Source organism: Mus caroli, unplaced genomic scaffold, assembly GCF_978045245.1.
Source record: "Mus caroli unplaced genomic scaffold, Mus_caroli_1 scaffold_14, whole genome shotgun sequence".
Lineage (NCBI taxonomy): Eukaryota > Metazoa > Chordata > Mammalia > Rodentia > Muridae > Mus > Mus caroli.
The window spans coordinates 71007346-71021405 of record NW_028227269.1 but is presented as its reverse complement, the minus strand read 5'-3'; the positions used below and the strand labels follow the sequence as shown (position 1 = coordinate 71021405).

The window sequence follows — 14060 nt, the reverse complement described above, 5'->3', positions numbered from 1 at the left end:
AAGGATCTGCTTGTTTGATTTATTTTTCCCTTCCTCCCTCCCTCCCTCCCTTCCTTCCATACCCCAAATATAACAGAAAGAATTATTTTTTAGGCCCAGCTTACCACTCACCTAAACTTCCCGCCGCCATGGCGTTCTGCAGTGCCTCAGTCAGCCTGGGGACCATCTGGTGGTAGAACACACTGTCGGTGCACACACAGGCTGCAGTGCCCACTGCTCCTGGCCAGCTCTGAACTGGACGAGGAAACCCCACTAAGAAAACAGGAAGTGTGAAGAGGGGTAGTAGAGGAGATGACAGTAGTGTTGAAAGAACTATAATACCCAGCACGAAGGGAGCAAATACAGTGTTGAGTACACACAAAATCGTCGTTGTTTTTCTATGCTGTTTTTTTTCTGTCCACAATGCCAAAAGTACAGTCGCAGCAAACTGCAACTTAGTGATGAACTGAATCAAACGGTCTCGCATAAAACCGATCTGTGGATACAGAAAAATGATTATCTTAACAAATGTGTTATGAATTCCAGAAAATCACATAAGAAAAAAAATCACATAATGATTATATTTCTGCCTCAGTATTTTGAAGGGACAGCTTCAGCATGCAATTCCTTGTTATAATTTTCTGGAACCTCAAAAGCAATAAAGGAGAAACTACGTTTATTGGTTTGGTGTTTTGAGGAAGGATCTCAAGTAGCGTTGGCTGGCCTCAAACTTCCTTTGTTGTTGAAGATGACCTTGCACTCCTGACACTCTTGGCCTCCTCCTAAGGGCACGGGAACACAGACCTGTGCTTGCATTGGCAGGCTCTGGCCTGCTTGGGATCTGCTATGCCAACTCATTACTCCACCAAGTGGGCTATGCTCTCAACCCAAGTTTGGTGTCTCTAAAAAGTAAATTATGCTATACCACTTAAATGTTCTAGGTAAACAATCACAAGCTATTAAATTAGGTGACCATGATAAACTCTAGGAAAACACATTTATTGAAGGTAACCGAAGAAAAAAACTAGACTGATAACAAAAGATTGAATTAAACTACATTGAATTAGTATTTTTATATTCAAAGTACAGGTTTGTTAGGGAGGTTTAATTTCTAAAATGTAGTACAATGATTAAAATTTATAATGGTATTATGTGTTCAGCTAAGTACTATTTTATGCTACTATTTTCCTTTTTTCAATTAATTTTTTCCTCTTTGACAATGTCATACATATATACATACAATGCATTCTGATTATACTCCCATAATTCTCTCTGACTTCCTCCCCTCCTATGTACTCCCCTCCCCCTTCCCTACAAATCCTTCCCTCACATTCATAACTTTTGGTTTTGTGACCAACTGAGTTTAATCAGAGGCAACTATGTGACACTGAGTTTGGAACTGTCCATTGGAGTCTGGTGGGCTTACAGGTAGGTACAAATTTGAAAATAATGACTCTCTCAAACTACTCATTCAGAATATCTGAGATTTGTATGTCTTCGATATTACAAAATACTATAACACTTAAATATTAATATAAATATAAAATGGTAGTATTTTATATAAAACTAAAATATAAATATTTTATATAAAACACTTAAATATAAATATAAAATATTATTTTATACAAATATAAAGTATTAATATAAAATATAAACAATAAAATATTAATATTTACTAGATATCATGAAATATTAGGAATGATCAATACCAGTCCTTTACCAATGAACATCTCTTCCAGAGAATGTAATTGTATGGAATGCTTTTTAATCCAGTTTAGGTGGTCCTGGAACGTAAACCAGACACTATCCCAAGGAAAGCTAAGTGTGGCTGTCTATACACACGTGGCTCACACACATCTTGAGGATACAGATGACACACTAGGTATTAGACAACTCAGTCCCACACCATATGAAAATCCCACACCGGGCTGCATGACCAAGCAGGATTTAGGAATATAAGCTGGTTTAACAGAAAAAGCTCAACACATCACACTTTGTTAAGAAACACAGAGAAAAACATTTGACAAACTCTAGCATCCATCCTTCATGACAAAACTACTTCCTTAGCAATGAAGGGCACGCTACAAGATCTCTGCAGAATGTTTAATGAGAAAGACTGACATGTTGAAGGTTGAACACTTTCCTCCTGAAATGCTGCTTGCCCTCTTCAACTCAACATTTTCCTGCCTCTCAACCCGAAACTAAACAGAACAACAACAGCAAGATGGCACTTTACTCTCTGAGGACACCGTGGGTGGGTGGGTGGGTGGCCCAAGGGGAAGTGGGGCGCTTTCCTAGCCTGAGGGTCATGGCTGACAGGGCAAACCACACCGGTGGGAAGTTGAGGAAGGTCTGGGCAATTGCCCAGCTCTGACTGCCTAGCAACCTGGTGCCTCCTTGTTTATACAGGCTTCACAGAATAAAGACAGACTAATGATTATCTAGTGGTACACATTATGTGTTGGATTTTCATTATATGTCCATTGTCCATGGTTACAAGTTCAGTTACAGTTAGAAAATACAAACAGAACCGATTTTATTCTTATTATCCTACAATGTATGGTACAACCTATCTTATCCTACAACTCCAATTTAAGAATCTAAAGAATAACTACTCCAAAACAAACACATTATTATATGATAGCCTGCTTTTAAGCTGACAGTGTTTGTAGTTTTAAAATACTCCAGACAAACAGAAAAATCTGAACCGGTCTTTTTATGAGTCACAAATACTAATACCTAACTTCCTCTACTGTATGTTTCATCATCTACACTATAGAGTAAGAGATGTTTATTTTACTCAGCTTATCTTAGGCACTGAGTTCTGTTCTTGCACAGGAGTGCCCAGGCCCCCGTATCTTTGCACTACTTTTCAGAAAGCACTAAGCTTATAATAAAGAGAGACCTTGACTCTGTAACCTGTCCTCCTGGCCAGTCAGTGTTTGTTAACTGTCCCTGTTTACACTACACCAATCATACTGTTAGAGTTAGTTCTGGGCCAGCAACCCCAAGAAGATTCCCTGAGTGATGGCCTCATTTAGCAATGTGCTTAATTATCACCGGGGCATAAGAAAGTCCTCTAGAGAGTGGTCAAATAAAGTTAATTTTAGGATTTTCCTAAAAAAGACTCAGACATACTGTTCTCAGGAAAAGATAAAATGAATACTGTCGCAACTCCCCAAGAATGCAACACACGGTGACCAAACCCCCAAAGTTAGCGACAGAAGGACTCCTGTGGCAGCAGTCAGCTCAGCCTTGCTGGAACTGTGTCAAGCCCCTATGATGGCTGCATGACTCTTGCTGTTTCCAGTCGATATGCTGTGCCATATTGTCATAACAGAAATATCAGGGAACAAGTGCTGCGAGAATGTGGAATAGCTGGAGAGACGTCATCTATCGCTAACAATGCAGTTACAAAATGGTAGTGTCAGAAGCATGAAATGCGGATTACTGTATGACCAGATTTCTAGGGACACATCTATCACCCTCCCTCTCTCTGGCCCCACCATGGGAAATAAAAACCATGTCCATACAAAAATATGTACACAAATGTTCACGGCAATATTCCTGTCAACATTGAAAAGCATAAACCTAAATATCTACCATCTGATGAGTGTATGAACCAAGTGGTACATGGACACGCTGGAATATTATTTGACAATAAACAAGAAGTGCTGATACATGCTATGTGAGTGAACCTTGAGAACATATTAAAAAATTGAAGAAAAAAAAAAGACCACACATTCTACGACGCCATTCGGGTAAGTCATCCGTAAGGCGCAAATCCATGCAGCGAGAAAGTAGGTAAGTGGTGTCTGGGTCCAGAATAGCTACAGATGGTAGGGAGGCAGGATGGAGAATGGCCATTCAACAGTTAACATTAGGAATGTTGAAGGTGTTCTAAGGTTAGATCTCAATGATATTTGCACTACTCTGAAGATATACCACTGAATAAAAAGCCTTCAATTGGATGAGTTTGATTGTGAGTTAAAAAAAAAAGTCTCAACAGAGCTGTTAAAAATGCACTTACCAATAACAGCCTGATTCCTGTATCAAGGCTCCTGTTCCACCAGCAGTCTGTGCTGGATACCATGTGCACTGCTGATACAACCACAGTCTCCAGTAAAGCATTTTCTGTATTCTGCCACACCTACAGTATACAAATGATCCACTTTCAGGTAGAATTCAACAATCTAAGCAAATTGTTAATAAAAACCACAGTTACACTCAGCCACAGGCCATGCTTCACAGTGCATACTGGAATTACCATTCTGAAAGCCCTGGTGAATCCAATGGAGACAGACACTGAGTGGAGCCGGTGTAAGGAGCTGTCCAGCGCAAGGAAGGCCACCATCGCCAAAGGGGACACTGAAGCAAAACAGACCAATGCACTCGGTGAGTCTGACTACTGCAGAAACTGCTTCTACCACAGTTTATTTTGGTAAATAGCTTTCGTGGGCACATTTAAGCAATTAGATGAAAAGCTAATAAACAACAAAAATGTGAGCAGTCTTCCCTAACTACAGTTTGTAAGAGTTGATAAATGGTACCTTCCTACCTAGAGTTAGCAAAATCCATCTGACAGCACCAATCTTCAGGAGCTTGTTTTGCTTGTCAAAGAATACAGACACAGCTTGTATATCCTTCGGATAGAAAGGGTTTCGGAAAATCCCAAAGATGTAGACGCTTTGAGTTTCTCTCAGTATCCACACTATTGACAGTAATGCCATCAGAACATAGCCCACGACAGACTGAGCGCCGCTTCTAGAGACCTGTGGGATGCTGACATAGTGATGCAGCAGCCCAGCCTCCAAGAGAGCCATGCCCAGCACAGCGATGAACAGAAGGCACTCCTTCCACGGGAACCAATGTCCTGAATTGCCTGGGATAGCTTCATCACTGCTTCCTACCCTGTGCCTGGTCACACCGTATCGGAAGACCATGCTCACGTCACTTGGGTTAAGACTCAGTAAGAACCCGAGTCCAGTCATGAAGAGAACCACTCCGACGGTGCTGGGAATGAAGTACGACACGACTGGTGCTCCAGCAGAAATGACGAACATGACCAATAACCTGGCGGGGAAAGAAGACAAAGACTTCCTGGTTCCGTGGGTAAGTGTTCCCGCTGCCAAGCCCGATGACCCGAGTCCCTCCCGTAGAGCTCACATGGTGGAAGGAGACCTGACTCCTGAAAGAGCCCATGAGCACCTACTTCCACACCACAATAAATACAGAAAACATGAGGTAAAACCAGAAGTTACACCAAACTCCAAAACTCAGAACAATTCGACAACTTACCGTAGGTGAGTGGACATGGATGAACCCCCAAGACCAAACTCTAAAACCTGCTCCACTGCCCAAAAGAGAAGGGCGTCAGGTGGGGGCAGAGTCCCAAGTGCCCACAGAAAGGGCAATAACACAAACAAGATGTGCAAAATCTGATTCAGTTGCTCTAGAGCTGGAATATTTACAATAAACCTACAAGAAAAAGAAAAAAAAAACTTAAATCATACAAAGTAATAAGCCCACAGATAGCATATATCCCAAGAAAGCAAGCTTACATGAAAGGCCCTACTTCCAAATGATCTGCATGTATTGTGACCACTGCCCTCAGCCAGCAATTACCTCAGCTGTGCAGAGCTTTACAGAATATGCAGATTCAAATATGCAAAGGAAGACACGATTACAGGTCGTCTGTAACACTAAATGCAGATATCTAAAACACTGAATAGATGAGATCAGAACATACTCTCCCTTAAGTCTACATCAGCTGAAATCGGACCAATGATTCTTTAGAGTTTATCATTTAAAACTGCAAGGAACTCTGGAGAGCCAGGGCAGCAGCAACATGCACTGATTAGCAGCCCTCCTCTTGTTCTCCTCTGCTGTCTTTCCTCTGGGGCTCAGACTCAGTGAGCAGCTCAGGCTATGCCTGGGAACTTCATTAGCATTAATAATGCTTTTATTTTAGATAAGAGATGTTATGGGTTTAAGATATATTTGTACAATAATATCTCCTCAGAGCAGGTGTGGTCCCTTTTTAATTGGAGAAAACTGATACTCGGTAAAATATTTAGGGTTAAACTAACAAAAATTATTTAAATCATTTAATTAAAAATGTAAAACATAGGATAATATTCTCAACCTACTGCTAAATTTTTTTCAGAATAAACAATATCAAATACTGTGTCAAGCAACAACAGGGACAAGTACTAATGGAGCGCTATAGACTTTCAAGAGAAAAAGCTGAGACTCATAATTACAGTGGAACTGTGCCTGAATACCTGAGCTATTCAGAACTAAAGACAACGTCAACACTTCAGCTTTAAGAGCTTCTGTAGTGCGAATGCAAGCACACATTAACTACGGCCGTAACAACGATCTAGACATACTTGCTCATGGGCATGCTTGGCCTACACCAGTCAACACACTGCTTCACACTGGATGCCTTTCAGATTGTTTAAGCAGGGAACAGACAGTGAGCACAAGGCTAATACGTGGTGTTAAGTCAGAGGACACAATTTTCCACCAGTGAAATCTGAAATAAAATACACTCCATTCTGAGAAAAAAAAAGTCCAGAAAACAAAAAGAATCAAGTAACGCAGAACAAGTGGAAGGTGGTGAAGGGCGACAGGTTAGTCTGCTGCCCAGACAGACAGCCTTCCCTTCCAAAACCCACCCAAGGACAGACTGGCATGACAGCCACGCTCAGGAAACAGGTTCAATAAAGCTTTACCTGAAACCTGTTTCTCTTAGTAAGCAATGTCATAGCAACAGTATTTATCAGACATTATAAACAAATATAAGGTTATTATATAAGAAATATACACATATAATTAGCCAAGTAGTAATTGTTTTGTCCTATATATAACTTGACCTATAAAAGATTGTTATTGTAGTTAATTACTTTCTATGAAAAAATATTTAATGTATCCGATAATGTAACAGAAATTTCCTAGCATTAAAAAAATCAGGTATTAAGAAAAACTGGGTTTGAAATGAACAAATACAAAAAACATTTCAAATTCTACACATCTGAAGATCTACAAGTCATGAAAAAGAACCCCATATAGTGGCTAAGAGGCTGTAAATATATTTTCTCAGATAATTCCCAATTCTCTGAGCTAAGCACTGTAGATTTAATCCTACTTTTCATAATATAAAATTCATAGGAAGCCATTTACTATTAATACAATAGAACTGTACTATGGGCTCTATCTCTTCAGTCTTTTTTGCTATCTTTAGAGATAAAACTAAGAAACAGTTTGGTATTTCTGTTCAGAGTGGGAGAGCACACATTATTCCGCAGTTAGCTGCATCATCATACTATAGCATCAGACAGCACTACAGGGTAGGCGTACATGTCATCGTAGCTACTACACCAGCGCTCTGTGCACACTCGTCTTTAGGGTGTTTTTCTGAAAATGAAAGCTTAACTCTTCTGCATTAAAGCTGATACTTTCTTCTTTACAAATAGATGTAAGGCTTTCTCTGCCTCATGTTTTAGTCACAGTGAAAAAAAGAAACCTTTTTAATTATAAAACATTTAAACATTAAATCTAGCAGGAATTTAGTAAGAAATACTTTTCACTCTTTTATTTATAGATGAGAAATGATGTTTTAAAGAAAATACAGTGAAAGAACATAGGACTATTTAAGCAGACATAGTCTAACAGGTATTAGTTTATGACTTCAGAAATTTTCTTTTTTCTTTTTCTTTTTCCGACTTCAGAAATTTAATAGTGAGAATAGTAACCTATCAACTTAAATTCTGACTCAGTGCTGTTAATTCCCATTGATGTGAGGAGAAAGACCACCAACCCAAATTAATTAAAGCAAGCTTTATTCCTGTAACTGGACAGTCGTTCCCTAAGGCAGGGTTCAAGAGATTAGAACTGGATATGGGGTTTTTTTTTTGGTTTTATTAGCTCAGCAGTAAGTAGGGGGTTTCCAAATGGGAGATTTAGCAGGCAAATGAACAGGGGTCACCAAGGCAGAGCATAAGGGTAAGAAGTTGGTCATAAGAACCTTCTAAAAAACATAAGGCATGGCTGCAAGGTGGCTCTAACAAAGTGGTCAAAACAGCTTTCTGAAACAAAGGCATCGTTGCCACTTCCTGAAACAGGCGGGTCAGAGCCATTACTAGTTATGGTTACAGGTGGGGCACAGGCCAGTACTTGAGGCACAGATTTCATCATAAATAGGAACGGGAACCTATTATGTCTTTTAGTTTGTCTTTACTGTAAGACGGCTTTCAAGCCAAGATCGAGGCAGACTGATTCATAAGAGACAGAAGCAGGAATATTTCTATGAGTTCAGGCCAACCTGGTATACATAGTAAGTTCCAAGATAGTCAGGACTACTTGACTATGTCTCAAACAAAAAAACCAAACAAACCAAAACCTCTAAAAACAAAACACTCAAATACAATAGCAAAAAACAAAAACAAAAAACAACCAACCAACCAACCAACCAACCAACCAACCAAAATATATTCTGAGAATTCTGAGTCTTACAAGTTAGAATTTTTAACAAGGTTATATGCATGCATTCAACTTTATAGCTAACTTTTAAAAAACCAAGCATTTAATTGTAACTTGTTGGTAAATGATAGTGCTATTAGGAAACCAACTAAACTTTTTTTGTTTGTTTGTTTTTTGAGACAGGGCTTCTCTGTGAAGCTCTGGCTGTCCTTGAACTCAGAAATCCGCCTGCCTCCGCCTCCCAAGTGCTGGGACTAAAGGCGTGTGCCACCACTGCCTGGCTCCCTTAAATATCTTATTAGGTAAAGAATTGCATAGGGCTCACACTGTCCTCTGACCTACACATGCAGTAAAATTAGAAGAGGTTCAGAGTGGATGGCATCTGAGGTCTATGTCGGTCTTTGTATTTTCAAATGTCAACTTAATCCAGTCCCTCACACAATACAACAGACTGGGTGGTTTAAAATAATAGACATGTATATTCTCAAAGTGGAGAAAAGTTGAGGATGCTGGCTGTCCAAGACCACAGCGAGAATGTGAATGAGTGCTCGCCCTCACGCTGCAGATGAAGCAGGTCTGCTGTGTCTCTCCTAAGGGCCTGCCTCACTGCAGCACAGGCTGATGCGCTGGACCTGGTCACCTTCAAAGGCCTTACTCCTAATTACATTGCATTCAGGCTTTGCAGCTCACAACTCAGTCCACATATTTCATCCTTGCCCAGTTAAAGACAATGCAGGTCCTTCTTAAATGAGAAAATGAGGACACGACTACTCCAAGGTATGGTTAAGAAGGTTTATTGTAGAGACAAGGAAGTAACTGCTAATCCCACCGGCCAAGAATAAGACCAGAGCCACAGTTTAAAGCCAAATCTGAAGCAAGCTTTAATTAAATACTGGCCAGGTTGATGGACTCTCTGGCAAGGTCTATCTCTGGTTTCCCTGAAAACAGTCAGGAGTCACACCTTGTAGAGACTTTAAAAGGCAACCCCACAAGGCTACCATATTCCAAACAGGGGCAAGTACGTATCTTGACCTGTTTCCTGGTTATTTAATGGAATGAAAACATGGCTCCTTGTCTCCCATACCAATGGCTTCCCTCCAGCATTCAGGAAGTATCTGTCCTTGGGCAAGGGGCTCACAGGTTAAAGGCACATTTGTTTCATGGATGTTACACATAGTAATTAAAACCTAAAATATAACTTTGGCTCTCACAACAGCCAGAGGGTCCACATTGAATTCAGCCATGAGAGGAGAGATGGGGTGGGAGAGGAAAAAGGAACAGAGGAGAGAAGAGGCTATGAGCCAAGAGGGGACCTGGCCAAAATGGCTGAGTTTTATAGGGAAGAAAAGCTGAGGGAAGAGAGGGAAACACAGGGTCAGGAGATGTTTAGGTTAGGGGGCAGGGTATGGCCCTGTAACAAGTACTTTTGATACTGAGAGTCTGGTGGCCAGTGTCTGCTTTGATATATTAAATAGGCATCCCAGTTAGCCATTCGTCTAGAGTTTCTATAAGACCTAACACTTCTCAAGTACAAAAATACATTTTTGTCCCAGTGGTTCTCAAAGTCTTAACTTTTTCTATCATTAATTCTAAAATCTCATCTGGGTACCACCCAATGACCACCTAAATGTGTCTAATCTTATCTACCAGCTACATCAGCTATGAAGCTCAAGGTACAATCTATTCTGGGGCAAAATCCCATTTCACCTGTGAACCTGAAGAACTAAGTGCAGGGCTTTCCACATGAATGATGGGTGATACAGGCTATTGAGGTGACATGCTCTCGGTATCAAATGTGAAAGGGAAAAAGGACTAGGTGGTTGGTTCCAAGGAAGTTCAGAACACAGTAAGATGAGCTGCATCAATCTTTTGGTTTGGGAGTAACTTTTTGGTTCTGCATTGGTGTTCGCAGAGTCTGGAGTGGCTGTAGCCAGCAAGGAACCTGGCAGATGTCATTCTCTTGGCTGAGAAGAATGGCCCCACCTTCAGAGCCCTAGGCAGAGGCCATGTGGCCTGAAGCTGATTTCAGAACTACTCCGGGCATCATTCTCTTCTTCATTCCAACACTGCACATCCACAGCTGAATAGTTCTGTCACTCTGCCCTCCGAAATCCAAGGTCAGTAGCTTTCCCTCACTGTATTATCACCTTTCCACAAGCTTATTTCAAACTGTCTGCTTCCAGGACACCACCCTGCACCAGCTTACCAGAACACCACCCTGCACCAGCTTACCAGAACACCATCCTGTACCAGCTTACCAGAACACCATCCTGTACCAGCTTACCAGAACACCATCCTGTACCAGCTTACCAGGACACCATCCTGTACCAGCTTACCAGAACACCATCCTGTACCAGCTTACCAGGACACCATCCTGTACCAGCTTACCAGAACACCATCCTGTACCAGCTTACCAGGTGGCACACAGCCTCAGCCCTGTGTTCTCACCACAATTTGTCATAATGCAGGTTGAGAATTTTCCAAATTTCATGTTCTGGTTCTTTTTTCCTGATTAATTTTCTTCACCTGGCCCCTTTTTTATTTTAATGTAAACAGTAAAGATATTATTTCTTTACACATTTGTTTCAAAATTTCCTTTCTCAGATATTCTATCATTTACAAGTTCTACCTTCCATGAAACATGAGCAGGAAACCAAGTTCTTTGCCAATTTATAAGAAAGGATTGCTTTTCTTCTGGTTTCCAGCTAAGATCTCATCAGAATTAATGCTGATGTCTCAATTTCTACCCTGCACACCCCAGATCTTTGAGTGTCTACCAATTGCTCAGTTATGTTACCTCCATTTTCTGTTTAGATATGTGTTATATAAACTGTTTGCCAGCTTGGGCTGCCATAACAAAATATATACTCGGAAATCTACACAACAGAGTAACCTAAACAACAGAAACATGTTTTCTCATAGTTTCAGAGTCAGTAGTTCAACGCCCAGGTGCAAGGAGGATGGTTTGGTGAGGGCTCCCTTCCTGGCGTAGAGATGGTCACTGTTGTCTCTCACATGATGGAGATCAAGCTCTCCCACATCACTTTTAAAGGTACCAGTCCTTTCAGACCAAAGCCCACCTTCGTGACATCCTCTTTCAATGGCTCCATGGTGAAGTGACATCACATAGTTTAGGGCTTTAATGAACGAGCTCTGCCATACCCAAACATGTGCTCCATCACATGCCTGTACATTTCTACCTAGTAGAGAAAGCTATAGTCTATACAAAGAGAAACAGAAACTAGATACTAAAAAGACAAACAAGAAGTTTTGCAAAAATGCTTGTTTTAGAAGATTTTCCATTTTTCTTCTACACTAATTTAAAAACCATCATTCTGTCTACATTTTTAGTATTACAAAATTATAAATTTTCTATTCATTAAATTTGCCTTTTATATAATAGTAAGTATATACATATTGAATTATACCTGATTAAAAATTACCTTGCTAGAAAGTTCTACTTCTTTCCCAAGGTTTTACGCAGCCTATATCATACATTTTTTTTTAAAATAATCTTGATTTAACTTCCAGTCCACACTAACAGTCATGGATCAGAGCACCTCAACACATCCCACAGCTGTGCCTGCCTCCCAGGAGGCCAGCTCTAGCCTGACACACATACAAGTGAGACACATCCCCCTACCCCAGATTCCCCCTTCACCTGCTGGGACCCTAGCAAACCTAGAAGACTTGGGAAGTTCCATCTTCTTTCTGGTCCACACCTACATCAGCAGCAGTGGCCGATCAGCACACTGTACCCCAGCCCACAGATCCAACTGCCTCCCAGGAGGCCTGCTCAAACCAAAGACACATGGCTCCAACTGCCTCCTGGGAGGTCTGCTCCAACCCAGATACCCAGGCCAACCAATACCAGAGAAAACCAGATGGCGAAAGGCAAGAGCAAGATTTAATCAACAGAAGCCAACACAATATGGCACAATCAGAACCCAGCTCTCCTACTACCTCATGCCCCTGGTATCCTAAAAAACCTGAAGAGCAAGACTATGATCTTGAATCCCAGCTCATGAAGACAATAGAGGCTTTTAAAGAGGATATAAATAATTTCCTTAAAGAAATAGAGGAAAACACAGGCAAACAGGCAGGAGCCTTTAAAGAGGAAACAAATGAATCCCTTAAAGAAATGTAGGAAAATACAAACAGGAGAAAGAAATTAACAAGTCAGTCCAAGACCTAAAAATGGAAATAGAAGTAATAAAGAAAAGACAAATGGAGGCAACCCTGGAGATGGAAAGCCTAGGAAAGAGTACAGGAACTACAGACACAAGGATCAACAACAGAATACAAGAGATAGAAGAGAGAATCTCAGGTGCAGAAGATACCATAGAAAACATTGACACAACAGTCAAAGAAAACGCAAAATGCAAAAAGCTCCTAACCTAAAACATCCAGAAAATCCAGGACACAATGAGAAGACCAAACCTAAGGATAATAGGTATAGAAGAGAGTGAAGATTCCCAACTTAAAGGGCCAGAAAACATCTTCAACAATATTGTAGATGAAAACTTCCCTCACCTAAAGAAAGAGATGGCCATAAACATACAAGAAGCCTACAGATCATCAAATAAATTGGACTAGAAAAGAAAATCCTCCTGCCACATAATAATAAAAACACTAAATATAAAGAACAAAAAAAGAATATAAAAAGCTCAAAGGGGAAAAGGGCAAGTAACACATAAAGACAGATCTATCAGAATTACATCAGACTTCTAAACAGAGACTTCAAATGCCAGAAAACCCTGGACAGATGTCTTGCAGACCCTAAGAGACCACAGTTGCTAGACCAGACTACTATACCCAGCAAAATTCTCAATTACAATAGAAACCAAGACATTCCATGATAAAACCAAATTTAAACAATATCTTTCTACTAATCCAGACCTACAGAGGATACTAGAAGGAAAACAACACAAGGAGGGTAACTACACTAAAAAACACTACAAGTAATTAATCACAGCAAAACCAAAAGAATCACATATACACAGTAACACCTTTAACAACAAAATAACAGGAATTAACAGTCATTGGTCATTAACATCTCTCAACATCAATAGACTCAATTCACCAATAAAAAGACACAGGCTAACAGACTGGATAGGTAAACAAGATCCACCATTTTGCTGCATACAGGAAACACATTTCAGCAACAAAGATAGATACTACATCAGAGTAAAGGTCTGAAAAAAGATTTTCCAAGCAAACGAACCCAAGAAACAAGCTGGATTAGCCATTCTAATATCCAATAAAATAGACTTTTAATCAAAAGTTATTAAAAGAGATGGGGAAGATAATTCATACTCATCAAAGGAAAAATCCACCAAGATGATGTCTTTTTTTTTGTTTTGTTTTGTTTTGTTTTGTTTTAGGAGACAGGGTTTCTCTGTGTAGCCCTGGCTGTCCTGGAACTCACTCTGTAGACCAGGGTGGCCTCAAACTCAAGAGATCCGCCTGCCTCTGCCTCCCAAGTGCTGGGATTAAAGGTGTGAGCCACCACGCCCAGTTTCAAGATGATGTCTTAATTCTGAACATCAATGCCCCAAATGCAAGGGAACCCACATTCATAAAATGTACTAAAGCTC

The 14060-nt window shown here is 40.4% G+C and overlaps 1 protein-coding gene across 2 annotated transcripts in view; it reads right to left on the bottom strand.

Annotated features, from left to right (window-relative positions):
* Pcnx4 (pecanex 4) overlaps nucleotides 1–14060 on the bottom strand; it is a 42395-nt gene that overhangs the window by 14547 nt on the left and 13788 nt on the right. For both annotated transcript variants that reach the window (XM_085830448.1, XM_021178985.3), the window contains exons 3-7: nucleotides 5278–5457; nucleotides 4538–5052; nucleotides 4247–4347; nucleotides 4010–4129; nucleotides 112–475 (exon numbers count right to left, since the gene is read on the bottom strand). In XM_085830448.1, coding sequence (XP_085686574.1) covers nucleotides 112–475; nucleotides 4010–4129; nucleotides 4247–4347; nucleotides 4538–5052; nucleotides 5278–5457 — 1280 coding nt within the window. The remainder of the gene's footprint in view (nucleotides 1–111; nucleotides 476–4009; nucleotides 4130–4246; nucleotides 4348–4537; nucleotides 5053–5277; nucleotides 5458–14060) is intronic.